The sequence below is a fragment of the Corvus hawaiiensis genome, chromosome 19 (assembly GCF_020740725.1).
Source record: "Corvus hawaiiensis isolate bCorHaw1 chromosome 19, bCorHaw1.pri.cur, whole genome shotgun sequence".
Classification (NCBI taxonomy): Eukaryota; Metazoa; Chordata; class Aves; order Passeriformes; family Corvidae; genus Corvus; species Corvus hawaiiensis.
In genome coordinates this window covers 10,435,839-10,449,774 of record NC_063231.1, presented here as the reverse complement: position 1 = coordinate 10,449,774, position 13,936 = coordinate 10,435,839, and the positions used below count along the sequence as shown (strand labels likewise).

The 13,936-nt window shown below is 44.4% G+C and overlaps 1 protein-coding gene and 1 long non-coding RNA gene across 3 annotated transcripts in view; one reads left to right on the top strand and one right to left on the bottom strand.

The window, feature by feature from the left end:
- The window catches only part of LOC125335736, a 70,562-nt gene that overhangs the window by 31,222 nt on the left and 25,404 nt on the right, over positions 1–13,936 (bottom strand). The gene's annotated exons all lie outside the window — the stretch shown is intronic.
- The window catches only part of LOC125335728 (myosin-13), a 29,255-nt gene that overhangs the window by 2,634 nt on the left and 12,685 nt on the right, over positions 1–13,936 (top strand). The window contains exons 3-21 of the mRNA XM_048323572.1: positions 89–232; positions 324–480; positions 1,042–1,069; positions 1,152–1,263; positions 4,066–4,158; positions 4,255–4,318; positions 4,407–4,505; positions 4,602–4,705; positions 4,920–5,058; positions 5,473–5,591; positions 5,692–5,841; positions 5,921–6,091; positions 6,433–6,742; positions 8,017–8,096; positions 8,647–8,734; positions 9,391–9,508; positions 10,853–10,976; positions 11,811–11,947; positions 13,278–13,533. Of these exons, the coding sequence (XP_048179529.1) occupies positions 89–232; positions 324–480; positions 1,042–1,069; positions 1,152–1,263; positions 4,066–4,158; positions 4,255–4,318; positions 4,407–4,505; positions 4,602–4,705; positions 4,920–5,058; positions 5,473–5,591; positions 5,692–5,841; positions 5,921–6,091; positions 6,433–6,742; positions 8,017–8,096; positions 8,647–8,734; positions 9,391–9,508; positions 10,853–10,976; positions 11,811–11,947; positions 13,278–13,533 (2,493 nt within the window). The remainder of the gene's footprint in view (positions 1–88; positions 233–323; positions 481–1,041; positions 1,070–1,151; positions 1,264–4,065; positions 4,159–4,254; positions 4,319–4,406; positions 4,506–4,601; positions 4,706–4,919; positions 5,059–5,472; positions 5,592–5,691; positions 5,842–5,920; positions 6,092–6,432; positions 6,743–8,016; positions 8,097–8,646; positions 8,735–9,390; positions 9,509–10,852; positions 10,977–11,810; positions 11,948–13,277; positions 13,534–13,936) is intronic.

Genomic DNA, 13,936 nt, shown 5'->3' with positions numbered 1-13,936 from the left:
GATACCAACTGTTACTCCTATGTGATCCTCCAGTTCAGGCAGTTCCCTGTTTTAGATTTCTCCTGTTGTTCCCTTCCTTTTTTGCTAGACTGTGACTGTAAAGGACGACGAAGTCTTTCCCATGAACCCTCCCAAGTACGATAAAATCGAGGACATGGCCATGATGACCCACCTCCACGAACCCGCTGTGCTGTACAACCTCAAAGAGCGTTACGCAGCCTGGATGATCTACGTAAGTGGCAGCAGCAGCTTCCTTTGGGCAGCGGCAGGAAGTGCTGGGCCAGGCTCAGGGGAAGCCAACGTGCTGTGTCCCTTCCTTGCAGACCTACTCGGGTCTCTTCTGCGTCACCGTCAACCCCTACAAGTGGCTGCCGGTGTACAACCCGGAGGTGGTGACTGGCTACCGAGGCAAGAAGCGCCAGGAGGCCCCTCCACACATCTTCTCCATCTCTGACAACGCCTATCAGTTCATGCTGACTGGTGAGTCGTTTGGCAAAAGTGGAAAGCCCTGATATATGTAAGGCTGGCTGTTTGGTCAAGGAACACTTGCTAGTTCAGGCATTTTAGGTTCTACTCAGTGGTCCCATGGTCCTAGAGCACAGTGCAAGATCAGACCATGAAAATCTTGATGGTGTCTGGGCTATCAGATAATGAAGTAGCTGGCTGTATGGTTCTGTGCCCCCTCTCCTTGTAAGGAATTTAAAGAAATGGTAAAGAAACACAGCAAATAATCAGATTACAGTTAAACAATATTTAAGCCAAGGTCTCTACATAAAAGAAAACACATAGTAAGTGGGAAGCCTTGTAAAGAATCAATGCTTGAAGTTAAATTTTGTGCTATTTCATCCCTGTCTGTACAAAAAAAAAAAAAAGTCCAGATTCACAATAATGTATGTTAATACATCATTTATCTTATCTTGTAAGAAATTGATAAATATTGATATAATATAGTTCTTTCCCTTGAAGTCAGTTAGTTGTGTCTGAGGAACTGATGCCCTCCACATCTCACTTGAACGGCTCTTTCTCTGATTTTCTTTTCAGATCGACACAACCAGTCAATCCTTATCACGTGAGTATGTTTTGGTACGAGTGACAAAGCTGACAGCAAGTGATGATGTTTCCTGTAATAATTAACATTTTTATTTCAACAGCGGAGAATCTGGTGCAGGGAAGACTGTGAACACAAAGCGTGTCATCCAGTACTTTGCAACAATTGCAGTCACTGGTGAAAAGAAGAAAGATCCACAGCCTGGCAAAATGCAGGTATGACGTCAGCTCCCCCTTCTAGTATTTGCCCACACTGTGCTAGCTGAAGAGAAAGTACCAATGTGTATTTTGGGGTTGCAGGACTATCTAAAGGCAGAAAGTGTTGTGCAGGTGAGAAGGCAGTCAGGATACACAACCCAAGCACACCTGTGCTCATTTACCCCTGCTGCCCAGCCTCCAAGACCATTTTGTCAATGTAGGAAAGGCCCAAACCTCCATTTACACAGGGGAGTCTTTACCAGAGAGGGGAACATAATGTCAGACAGCAGCTTTCTCTGTGCTGACTGTCCATCTATGTACCTATTCATCAGCATCCTCTGAGATCAGCCACATCCACAGCACCTGAGTGGCTGCACGTGAAAAGAGAGCAGTCAGTTCCCACTGGCACATGGATGTGCCATTCCTGGTCCCTGGTTCATTCCTATTGACAGTGGAAGTGCAGGAACTCTGGACTCCAGAATGGCTGCGCTGAAGTTAAGCATCATTTCAATTGCAGCAGGCAGTAGTTTCCACTGGCTGGTTTGTCTGTCTGTGGTCAACAGAACAGTCCTGAGGGACAGCATGAGAGAAAGGATGGATTTGGGACAGCTGGAACCACTTGCCTGGCAGTCAGAAAGTAACCTCAGAAAGGATCCTTGCACAAAAGAAAGTGCATGCCTCGATGTCCCTTTGCTGAGCAGCACAGCTGCTGCAATCTGAGCCCACTGGTGAATTTGCAAGGCACAGGCTTCATTCCCCAGCACAGAGCAAGCAACAAACACCCTTGTGGCACAAGTGTGTGCCACCACAGCCTATGAGATGCTCATCAAAGCGTGTGACGTGTCAGCATGTTATTTGAGTACCCAAGGGCATAGTGGAGCTTAAGGAGATTCCAAGGCTGAATATTCTTTCACTCAGAGGCAGGTGTCTGTGATTGATGGGTTGTTATGGCCAAGGCAAGTTCATCACAAGCACTCTTTCCATCAGCACCATGTTAGAATCTCCTGGGCTCAGCTTTCATCAGCTGCTCACTATGCCAGGACTGATCTCAGAAAAGCTTCAAGACAGCTGAGACATGTACAGACCATGTGTGATAGAGGGAAAATCACCTGGCTCTCAGACTGACAGTAATCTGTTCTGCCCTCTTCTGAGTATTCACAGAATACCCTATTTTTTTAGCATTTCAGTCTCTGTGACAATAGTATGTTCCTCCTTATAAGGGCATTAAATGAAACACTCAGGTTGTTCAGCCCAGCATTCAATGGCAGATACAAGCTGAAATCAGATGCCAGGCAATGGTATAGGAATAAGGGAAACATGTAACAGCATTTCCCCAAAATATGGTCTCAGCCTCCAGCACTTTGTCACCCAGCCTGTAGACAGGACTCCAGAATGAACTCGTGTAAAGAATTGCCATGTCTTCTTCCACACTGTTATCCATGTACAGTGGTGCTTTTTGAGTTCCCTGGTTACAGCTGTGCACTCAAAAGAGTGCACTCAAAAGAGGCTTGGTGTTGGTGTAGTCAGCTGCACTGACACACATTCCTCTCCTCTCCTCTCCTCTCCTCTCCTCTCCTCTCCTCTCCTCTCCTCTCCTCTCCTCTCCTCTCCTCTCCTCTCCTCTCCTCTCCTCTCCTCTCCTCTCCTCTCCTCTCCTCTCCTCTCCATCACTTAGAGAGCTGAAAGATACATGTGAGAGGGCATTGTTCTATGGATTTAGGATTTTTTATTAAAAAAACGATATAGAGCTCCATACAGTACTACGTTGCCTTAATTTTAGAGGTCCCTCTCCACGGTGGACTAACAAAAACTAATTTAAACCTGCTGTGCCATCTGCAGACAGTGCTGGGAATGGCAGCCCCTCTCCCCTGCAGTATGCTCAAGGCTGCACTGAGCACTACACACACAAAGACGCAGCAACTGAAACAGTGCCGCTCACCTTTCATCTGATATAAACCAATTTATCTTTTTTTTCCCCCTTATTCTTTGATTTCCATCTGTCTTGGAAATTATCCCTGGCAACACCTTCATGCCCTGATTATGTAGGATCAGTCATGACTTTGCTAGAGTCACACTAGTGACTCTGCTTCCTGGACTGTATTGCACCAAAAAGGAGAGACATCATGTCACAGAAGCTTTTCTTCTTCCATATTTTTGTGCCTACCAAGAGAGATACAAGACAGTGTCAAAACTTTACATGTTGATCACTCCTTCTGCAACAATGCAGCGAAAAAAGAAAAAAAAGAATCGAAGAGTCTGTGTCCTCTGCTTATCTAAGCTTGGTATTTGAGCATCAGGCTTTGTCCATGTCCCAGTCTTCAAAGCATGCTGAGAGCTGTATTCCTGCATCCTGAAAGGCTGCTGCTGTTTGAATGCAACTGCAACATTTTACATTCTCCCTTGGTAGGTGTTTCCTACCAAAGTCTGTACTTCTTTCTGTGTGTTGTGGGCTCAAGCAACCTTCAAAAAAAAGTCCAGAATTCTCACATTTTCCTTAGCTGCCAAGGCCTTTGTGAACAGGAATGTGGAAACACCTCTCCTACAGCCCTGAACTCCACTGCAGTGACTTTGTATGTGATATCCAATATGTGGTATCAGATACAAGAAGCAAGCAAAAGACAGATCTGTCTTTCAGCACACTTCCCTTTGAAACCATTGGCCATATCCGTGAGTGCTGGCTGATGAGTGCTTAAGAGCTCTGTTAATTTTTAGGTGTAAATCACATGTGATATGTAAAAATTATCTGTAATATTCCTTTTGCAATATTTGTTATTTGCTAAGTAGTAAAGTTTGATAAGAAGCATCTTCTTCTGCAACCAGGGAACTCTGGAGGACCAGATCATCCAGGCCAACCCACTGCTGGAGGCTTTTGGCAATGCCAAGACTGTGAGGAATGACAACTCCTCACGCTTTGTGAGTTCATTTCAGATTTGTTGGAATGAAGATATTTAATGCAAGTCTCATTCATTGATTGTCATAACCAATGGTTTGATCTGCACTCCTTGATAGGGAAAATTCATCCGGATTCACTTTGGACCTACGGGCAAGCTGGCCTCTGCAGATATTGAAACCTGTGAGTTGGAGCAAGTCAGTGCGAGCAGAATGTATGCTTTTGCAAGCTCAATTTATCAGGAGACTAACAGCACCTCTCTTTTGGTTAGATCTCCTGGAGAAATCCAGAGTCACCTTTCAGCTGTCTAGTGAAAGGAGCTATCATATTTTTTACCAGATAATGTCCAACAAGAAGCCAGAGCTCATTGGTGAGTGCCAACAGTGCTGGGCTTGGCTCAATGAATGCTTTCTCTTCCCACTGTGGCCTGCCCCAGTGCCACTAAAGGGGACCCATATACCTGCAGATCTCCTCCTTATCTCCACCAACCCCTATGACTTCCTCTATGTGAGCCAAGGAGAAGTCACGGTTGCCAGCATTGATGACAGCGAGGAGCTGCTGGCAACAGATGTGAGTAGAGCAGAGCAGCCCTGCAGCCAGTCCAGCTGCAGCCAGGGAGGTCTGGCCAGCCAGGCCCAGCACCGGGCTCTGCTGCCCAGTGCCACGGGACTGGGATGGTGCTGACACACTCAGCACAGGCAGGGACAGAAACCCCACCTGCCCCCTGTGCTTCAGCTTGCCTGAAGAACTTTGTGCTTTCCCAACTTGCCTGTTGCCTCTGCAGAATGCTGTGGACATCCTGGGCTTCAGCCCTGATGAGAAGGTGGGGATATACAAGCTGACAGGGGCTGTCATGCACTATGGGAACATGAAATTCAAGCAGAAGCAGCGGGAGGAGCAGGCGGAGCCAGACGGCACAGAAGGTAGGGCTGATTGCAGAGTTTGCTTGTGAGCTGCACCAGCAGAGAGCAGCAACCCCGCCCCAGAAAGTGCCCAGCACTTTGAAAATTATTTTCCTTTCCAGAAACTAGTTTTTTTAATGATCGTTTCAAGTTTCACAAAGTCAGTGATTTAATTTATGCTCTACAAGGAAACAGAAAGACATAAAACTTAAGCGTTGCTGGAGCCCTCCAGGCACAGACACAGGATTGTGTTGCAGCTGAGACATTGCCTTTGGAGCAGGGGGAATATTCTCCATGAGACTGGAGAGGAGCTTCTCTTGACAATAGATCCATTTGAGTTGCACTAAAAATAGGGTCCTTGTAACAGAAACATCCCAGAGGACCAGGACACCTTTCTTTGTCTCTACTGAACTCGTTTGCTGTCTCTGATCCTAGTGGCTGACAAAGCTGGCTACTTGATGGGTCTGAATTCTGCTGATTTGCTCAAGGCTTTATGCTATCCCAGGGTGAAAGTTGGGAATGAATATGTAACCAAAGGACAAAATGTCCAACAGGTACATAAACAGCTCATCAGCTTTTCAATTTCTTCAGAGTGTTCTTTCAACTTTAAAGCTAACTCAGCATTGGTTACTGCCATGTCTGTGCTTCTCACAGGTGTACAATTCAGTGGGTGCATTGGCTAAATCAGTCTATGAGAAGATGTTCCTGTGGATGGTTCTTCGCATCAACCAGCAGCTGGATACGAAGCAGCCCAGACAGCACTTCATTGGTGTCCTGGACATTGCTGGCTTTGAGATCTTTGATGTGAGTTCCCATAGGAACACTTACCCACTGAGGACTGCTTGAAACTAACCAGCATTTTTATTGTGTTTTGAATTTGTAGTTCAACAGCCTGGAGCAGCTGTGCATCAACTTCACCAATGAGAAACTGCAACAGTTCTTCAACCACCACATGTTCGTGCTGGAGCAGGAGGAGTACAAGAAGGAGGGAATTGAATGGGAGTTCATTGACTTTGGCATGGACCTGGCTGCCTGCATTGAGCTCATTGAGAAGGTAGAAGAAATCTTTTCATTGTAGGAGAGCACATTTCTTTTATGATCATTTATTTTAGTTCACTCGTTCTTGATAAAATGACACATTACTGTTGAATTACCTTCTCATATCAAAATAAGCAGCTTATAAAACCAAAGCTTTTGGAACAATGGGCTGTCTCTGCACAAACAATGGTTTCCTGAACAACATGGCTGGGGTGGAAGGGAGAATGCCTACACAATATTAATCTGATGACTTTAACAACTGCCTGTAACAGTGAGGTGAACCTCAAGTCTTATTCCGTGCAGTAATGGCTCCCCTCCCCACCTCTTACTTTCTTTATGTGTCCATATTTCTCCCAGCCCATGGGCATCTTCTCCATCCTGGAAGAGGAGTGCATGTTCCCCAAGGCAACTGACACCTCTTTCAAGAACAAGCTCTATGACCAGCACCTGGGCAAGTCCAGCAGCTTCCAGAAGCCCAAGCCTGCCAAAGGCAAGGCTGAGGCCCACTTCTCCCTGGTGCATTATGCTGGCACAGTGGACTACAACATCTCTGGCTGGCTTGACAAGAACAAGGACCCTCTGAATGAAACTGTTGTGGGGTTGTACCAGAAATCATCCTTGAAGCTGTTGTCCTTCCTTTTTTCTAACTACGCTAGTGCAGAAACAGGTAAGTGCTTTTTTGGTGATAACCAATAAGGGAAAAATCAACTAACACCTACTTCTGCTTCTCCTCTCTGTGGTTCAAGGCTACCAACCCCTAAGGTGACCTTGTGTGCAACCAGATATGCCAACAATAAGACACTAACATGCAGAACTGCTGGAAACACCACATTTATGTGCTGCACAGAAGTAAAGCACAGCAAGTCCAAACCCAAGTGACAGGAGGTGTGTGTTTCCTGACTGATTGTGTTGTGAATCACCTGCATGTTTACTCAGCCACTAGACAGGGCCAAATAAATGTGCAAAGTGCAAGCATTTTAGTCTTTGTAGACAGAGTTTTGTTTCTGGAGGGGTACTGGAAGAGCTAAAAGGATACCATGGATCTATTTCATATCCAGCTGAGCAGTCCTGGTGTTACGACAGAAAAACAGAGAGTCAGAGAAAAAATTTAGAAGTCCTCTATGGGCATCAGAGCGCAGTCCCATCTCTTGCCCTTTTTTGTGTGTGAAGACCATCAAGTTAGGCAGTCAGTAGGTCTGCCTTACTAAAAATGGCCACCCAGATTTCTACCAAAAAACCCCAATATTCTGGTAGCCTGGATGCTGGGCGAAAAAGCAGAGGCAGTGTACAGCAGTAGTCAAGTCAATGACAGACAAGGTGTTAAGTCCATCAGACTTACAGTTCACAGGGTCTGAGGCTCAAGAGACTCGATTTAATTGGGTTCACGGGTGTAGCAAATATGGAAAGACACTGAGCTGCTTGGACTTGTATTCCCGAGACTAAAATTTGCATCCTGCCGTAACTCAGAATAGAGCTGTATTATTCACCTGAAATACTGGATTAGGAGATTTTTTTTTTTTAATAGAAGACTTCCCTGCACTGATAAATGGATGTCTGAGTCACATTCTTGTGGTCTTCCACCTAATTAAATTTTGGTTTTTTAAAATTTTGGTTTTTTAAATGGGGCTTTGTGTAATAGTGAAAGCAATATGTGACCAGGAGCACAGAGTACACCATCAGGAAACTTACACCAGGCCAAAATGTCCTTCCATACCAGCAAAGCCACATACACCGTAATGCAACGTGAGTCTTGCATTTGAGACCAAGCACACTGCCCTCTGATCAACAACGACGCAGCAGCACTTCACTAAACTCTCAGGGAGCTGCATGCCAGTATCTAAAATTAAGTATTTTATTGGTCCATGGCCCAAGCAAGGAAGGTGAGGCCTACAAAATGTACTGCTTATTCTAACTGTTCACCTCCCATCTACTTCTTCCAAGGTGATAGTGGTGGTGGTGGTGGCAAGAAGGGTGCTAAGAAGAAGGGGGGCTCTTTCCAGACAGTGTCTGCTGTGTTCAGGGTATGTGAATTTCTTTTTATATGAGCCATGCTTCCACAAAATGATCTGAGGGCTGGAACACCTGTCCTATAAAAAAAAGCTGAGAGAGTTGGGGTTGCTCAGCCTGGGGAAGAGAAGATTCCAGGGAAACCTTATTCTGGTTTTTCAATATATAAAAGGGGGATTATCAGAAAGACAGAAAAAGACTTTTTACCAGGGCCTGTAGTGACAGGACAAAAGGCAATGATTTTAAACTGGAAGAAGGTAGATCTTAATTGGATATAAGAAAAAAAAATTTTCACTCTGAGGGTGGTGAGGCCCTGGCACAGGTTGCCCAGAGAAGATGCGGTTGCCCTGTCCCTGGAAGTGTTTATGGGCAGGTTGGATGGGGCTTGGAGCAACCTGGGACAGTGGAAGGTGCCCCTGCCTAGGACAGTGATGCTGGGCTCGATGACCTTCGAAGGCCTCTTCCAAGCCAAACCATTCTGTGATTCTATAACTCCCTGAAATTAAATAGGAATGCAAAAGCTTTGTAGCTTGAAGTTGAAACCCTTGTTTCGATCTATCACAGGAAAACCTGAACAAATTGATGACTAACCTGAGAAGCACCCATCCTCACTTTGTGCGCTGCCTGATCCCCAACGAGACCAAGACACCTGGTAAGTCCATCATTATATTCTGAAGACATGGGACTGACAGGAACTGGCCTGTTAAGCTTCCACACCGATTTCCCAAATAGCTCCCTCTGCATGTGAAGTCCTTTTGGGGGTTGGCCTGCAAGACAGTAACAATGGGAACTTATTTGTGTTGTCTACTGTGACTGAAAAATTTTGGGCATTACATGGTCCACAAGTTACCCATCCTTGCTTAATGTGTGTTCAGAACTGAAGGTGATAAAAATATGCTTGATTACAGCTGATATAATTGTCTGTTGTGGGTAACAGCATTAGAAAATCCCTTGTCTGGATGGCACTACACTGTGCCACCTTTGCCTACATCCAGTGAGGAGGCTGATGCTGTTGGAGATTTTCCAGTTGGTCTCCTAAAGCACCATCCTGTCATTTTTTGAGAAATGTGGCCTGATGCCTTTTCACAAGCACTGCTAGCCCTTGCATTCTTAGCAAAGCTCACTGATGCAACTCTCCACAACTTGTATGAATTGAAGGCATGTTCTGTCTGCACTTCCTGCATCTTTAATCAAGACCTGCTTGAATTGAAAAAAAAAAAAAAAAAGAAGAGATCATTCTGGAATGCTAATACATATGAAGATTCCTTGGAATAAAAACAGGATCATGATGGATGTATTTTGTTTAAGGTGTAATGGACCATTACTTGGTGATGCATCAGCTGCGGTGCAATGGGGTTCTGGAAGGCATCCGAATCTGCAGGAAGGGGTTTCCAAGCAGAATCCTTTATGCAGACTTTAAGCAACGGTAGGTCCTCAGTCACTACTTACTGTCTGTTGAGAAAAGGCCTCAGTAAACACACAGCTCAGGTGACATGTCTGGTGACACCATGGAGAGACACTTTCCCAGTCAGACGAGATTAGTGGCATTGGAGGGAACCAAGTCATTAATACTGTTTTGAGGTCACTCCAGTGTTTCCCTCTCTGACCAGACCAGAGATTTCTTGATACATCAGAACCAATGTAATTTCTAAACAGAAGCCAATGCCTGATGATTCAAAGAGATGCAAAACACTTGCAGTGTAATGAATAAGGTGCCATTGTCGACTAGTCTTTGAAGCCTTCCAGAGTACAGATACAAGGTCAATCCACATGAGCCTCCTCACAGTGCTCTGTCTCTGGCCTTGATTTCTTCATCTTTAAAATGGAGACAACTGAACTGGTTCATGTGGGCTCAGTTGCCACAGAGGGCTAAACCAGAACCATCTGCTGTTCTAGTTACATGTAGCACCTCTCATGCTGCACTGGTGTGAAAAGGACCGAAGATCTCTCTGAAGATGTCCTGCAACCTGGTGTTCAGTGAGGGATCAGCTAGTCTCGATTGTCAAATTTTAATTTGAAGTGACAGATGAAAGAATCTGTCCATAATGGCCATGGTCCAGAACCACAGAGTGCTTTAGGAATGATAATGGAAGCCAAAAATAGAGACAATTATCACTGTCATGATTTTACATACTCTTTTTCAAGGTAGACTTGAGAATAAGAAGTACTCCAGTGTACAGTCACACATCCACACTGCTGTATCAGAAGAAACCCCTTTAGAAGGATTAGATGGTCCTGTCCACAACACAGGATTACCTTAATCATTTAGCAAAATGATAAGATTTCTGTTAGCACTTACACATTAATACCATGTCATTTTCCATCCACTCAAGCATTCAGTGGTACAACTTGTAGAGACTGAGCTGTGCAAGATCTGCATTTGGAATATAGCGGATCTTTGTCAGTAGTTTTAATTAACCTTCAACTCTAATTTGAGTAGCATTCCTCTGATCAATGAAACAAGTTGAGAAGAGGTTGACATGTTCTATGCTCTTCCTAATTTCTGGATCTGCAGACACTCTTGAAGTATGTGCCTTAGATTTGTACGTGGCAGCACACTGTGTTGTTACACAACCAACAGATTCCTCTTAAGAGTAGATGTGTCCCCTTTTCATCATGTTTTGTTCAGCCAGGCACCACTGTCTAGATTTTAGATGACATATTCAGCTGCTTTTAGGCAGCTCAGTTTTCATGTATTTTTATGACATACAGTGGATCCTGTTTCCCTCATCCTCTTTGCAACCAGTTCTTGCAACCTGTCTTACCACAGGTACAAGATCCTTAACGCCTCAGCCATTCCAGAAGGCCAATTCATTGACAGCAAAAAGGCTTCGGAAAAGCTTCTTTCCTCCATTGATGTGGACCACAACCAATATAAATTTGGCCACACCAAGGTAAAGTCCTTGTGGAACAGTAGGTATAATTAAGCAAAATATTTTGTTTGTTGAAAGTGTTTCTTGCATACTAAATCAGCCTTCATGATGATTATGAACAAAGTACACCACTAGCAAGATGGACTACAGAGAACTTGTGTGGTTCTTGTGTGAGGGGCAGCACTGCCAGCCCTGGGAACACCATGTTATCAGAATGACCCAGTGTGGCTGCAACTAGATTTTCTGCTGCTTCTTTCTCAAGCCAGTGGAACGTATTTATGTCAGTGGAGGCTGGACGGGCTCAGACAAGTCCCCCTACTACTCAGGGGATTCAAGAACACCAAGTGTGTCTTCCATACCCAAAGCAGTGTTAGGTGAGACACTGTTCTTTGGTCAGCACAACCCAGTCCTTGCTATCTCTGGATAAAAAACCAATTGCCTACATTACTGAACAGACATAGGATCACAGGGCGGTTTGGGTTGGAAGGGACCTTAAAGATAAACTGGTTCCAACCACTCTGCCATGGGCAGGGACACCTTCCACAATCCCAGGTTGCTCCAAGCCCCGTCCAACCTGACCTTGGACACTTCCAGGGATGAAATAAATTTTCCATAAACTACACTGGAGCAGACATCAAATAACACCACAATAATATGGTTAGGTCATACACAGAGTGACTTTTCATGAATCACAGGAACACTGAGGATTTAAATACTGACAGAAAATTTCTCTAGCTCTTAAACCCTTCCCCTGCAGGCATTTTTCCTAAACTACCTTGTACTACCCTGCATCAGCTGTCAATGGCCATGTATCTACCTAAGCCTCAAACTGTTTGACCCTTTTTTATGTTCTAGGTGTTCTTCAAGGCAGGTCTCCTGGGACTCCTAGAAGAGATGAGAGATGAGAAGCTTGTGAGCCTCATCACTCATACACAAGCTATATGCAGAGGGTACCTCATGAGAACTGAATTTAAAAAGATGAATGAAAGAAGGTAATATAAGCAAACATGAGCGATTTTACTGTGTCAGACCAAAGCTCCATCGGTGTAATACATTGTCTCAGGCAAAAAGCTGTCCTTGGGATAGAACCTTAGAAATCATTGGGGAACAGAGCAAGTACAAACAATCAAACAGAGCAAGTACAAACAATCAGCTTCCTCCTGAGAGTCTCACAAATTCTGGCAGTGTCTGTTTAGCAATGGGACCCTGCAGCTGGACCACAGTACTGAGTTTTAACAAGGAACCTTTCCTCCAGGAATGCACTTACTGTTTTCAACCTTTAAAGAATCCTGTGGCAGAGACAGCCAACTGAAGAAGGGCTAAGGTTTTTCTGTTTTCAACATGTTGTTTCATCATTTAATTGGATCACATTGATTTTGTAGGGAATGAGGTGTAATCACCCTCTGCTCTCCCTTTCTTTAATTTCCTTCCCTGGCTCCACCATCTAAGATGAACAATCCTAGCTTGAACAGAGAAGTACTCCTTACTTTCAACTATTCCACATCCCCTTCAGCTTTTCATTCATCCCCTTTGAGATGGGATGAATCATGCAAAATTTAGAGTTCAGGAGTGACAGCACTGGACAAAACAAGCAAACTTTCTTGAATGTTGTTGGCAAGTGAAAGTTTTAGGGGGAGCAAGGCTTGCATAAATGTACAGGACACTCTGCCAAATAATTGCTTTTATTTGTAATACTCTGCAGCATATATTTAGCTCAGGTGTTTCCTGAGCCAGCCATAGTTTCTAAGAATTCAATAACTCTTACTGGATTTCTCTGCAAGGAATTGTCTAATGTCCCTTTGCGCTATGGGCATTAACAATATCCTTTGTGTTCAACACCATAGAAGTGTTTCCTTTTTTTTTTTCCAGTTTCTGTCTTAATAATTTCTAATATGGTATTTTGAGTGACCCAAAAGGCACCAAGCTGCTGTTCCCACAACTGGCAGTAACTTCCAGCTTTGTAATCTTAGCAGCAGTACTTGAAGGATGTCTGTCTTCACTCTGGTATTTACCTGAGCACTTGCATTTTCCTTGAGACTGAGGAAAGTCTCAGAGATTCCCAGTCAATATGCCAGAGAAGTCTGTCTGTTTTGTAGTATTTCTTCCTCATATATTCAGACAATAGATACTAGTCAAGCTACTGAACCAGACATTCTGCAATAAGGGCCTAAAATGACTCTTTAATAAAAGCAAGGGAGGTGAGGAAAAAAATTCTTGTGCAAGTGTTCTTGAGGTAAATGCTGATGCCATGTGGCAAATAATCAGAGTATATTTCCAGCTCAAGTCTCACCACCCTCACAAACTGGTTTCATGTGTTTTCAGAGAATCTATTTATATTATCCAATACAACATCCGTGCATTCATGAATGTCAAACACTGGCCATGGATGAAATTGTACTTCAAGATCAAGCCCTTGCTGAAGAGTGCAGAGTCTGAGAAGGAGATGGCCAACATGAAGGAGGAGTTTGAGAAAACCAAGGAAGAGCTTGCAAAGTCTGAGGCAAAGCGGAAGGAGCTGGAGGAGAAAATGGTGAAGCTTGTGCAGGAGAAAAATGACCTGCAGCTCCAGGTTCAGTCTGTGAGTAACCTCCATCTTCAGATTCACTCCACTTCCTCTGCTGCTCTTTTTCTCCTCTTTTCCATTGTCCTCTATAAACAGGCACACAATAGGGACAAAGTCTCCCCTGCTTTGTCTCTGGTCGTGTCACTTACACCTAAGCAAGGTGCAAAGCATACACCAAATATCAGTAGGAATACAGGAAGTTCCAACACCCTCACCAGTGGAAGAATCAGACATTCTACAGTATATATAATGTGCTCCTCATAGTGGTGTCTGACTCGGGATGAAATATAGGCCGTTTCCACAACTGCTGCCATTATAATGCAGAGGCAGGGCAGGAGTGCTTTTCTGTCAGAGGCAGGACTGAAAACTGTGGAATCTGCTTTTCTCTGGAATACTGCTGAAAAGAGATTGAAGTTGC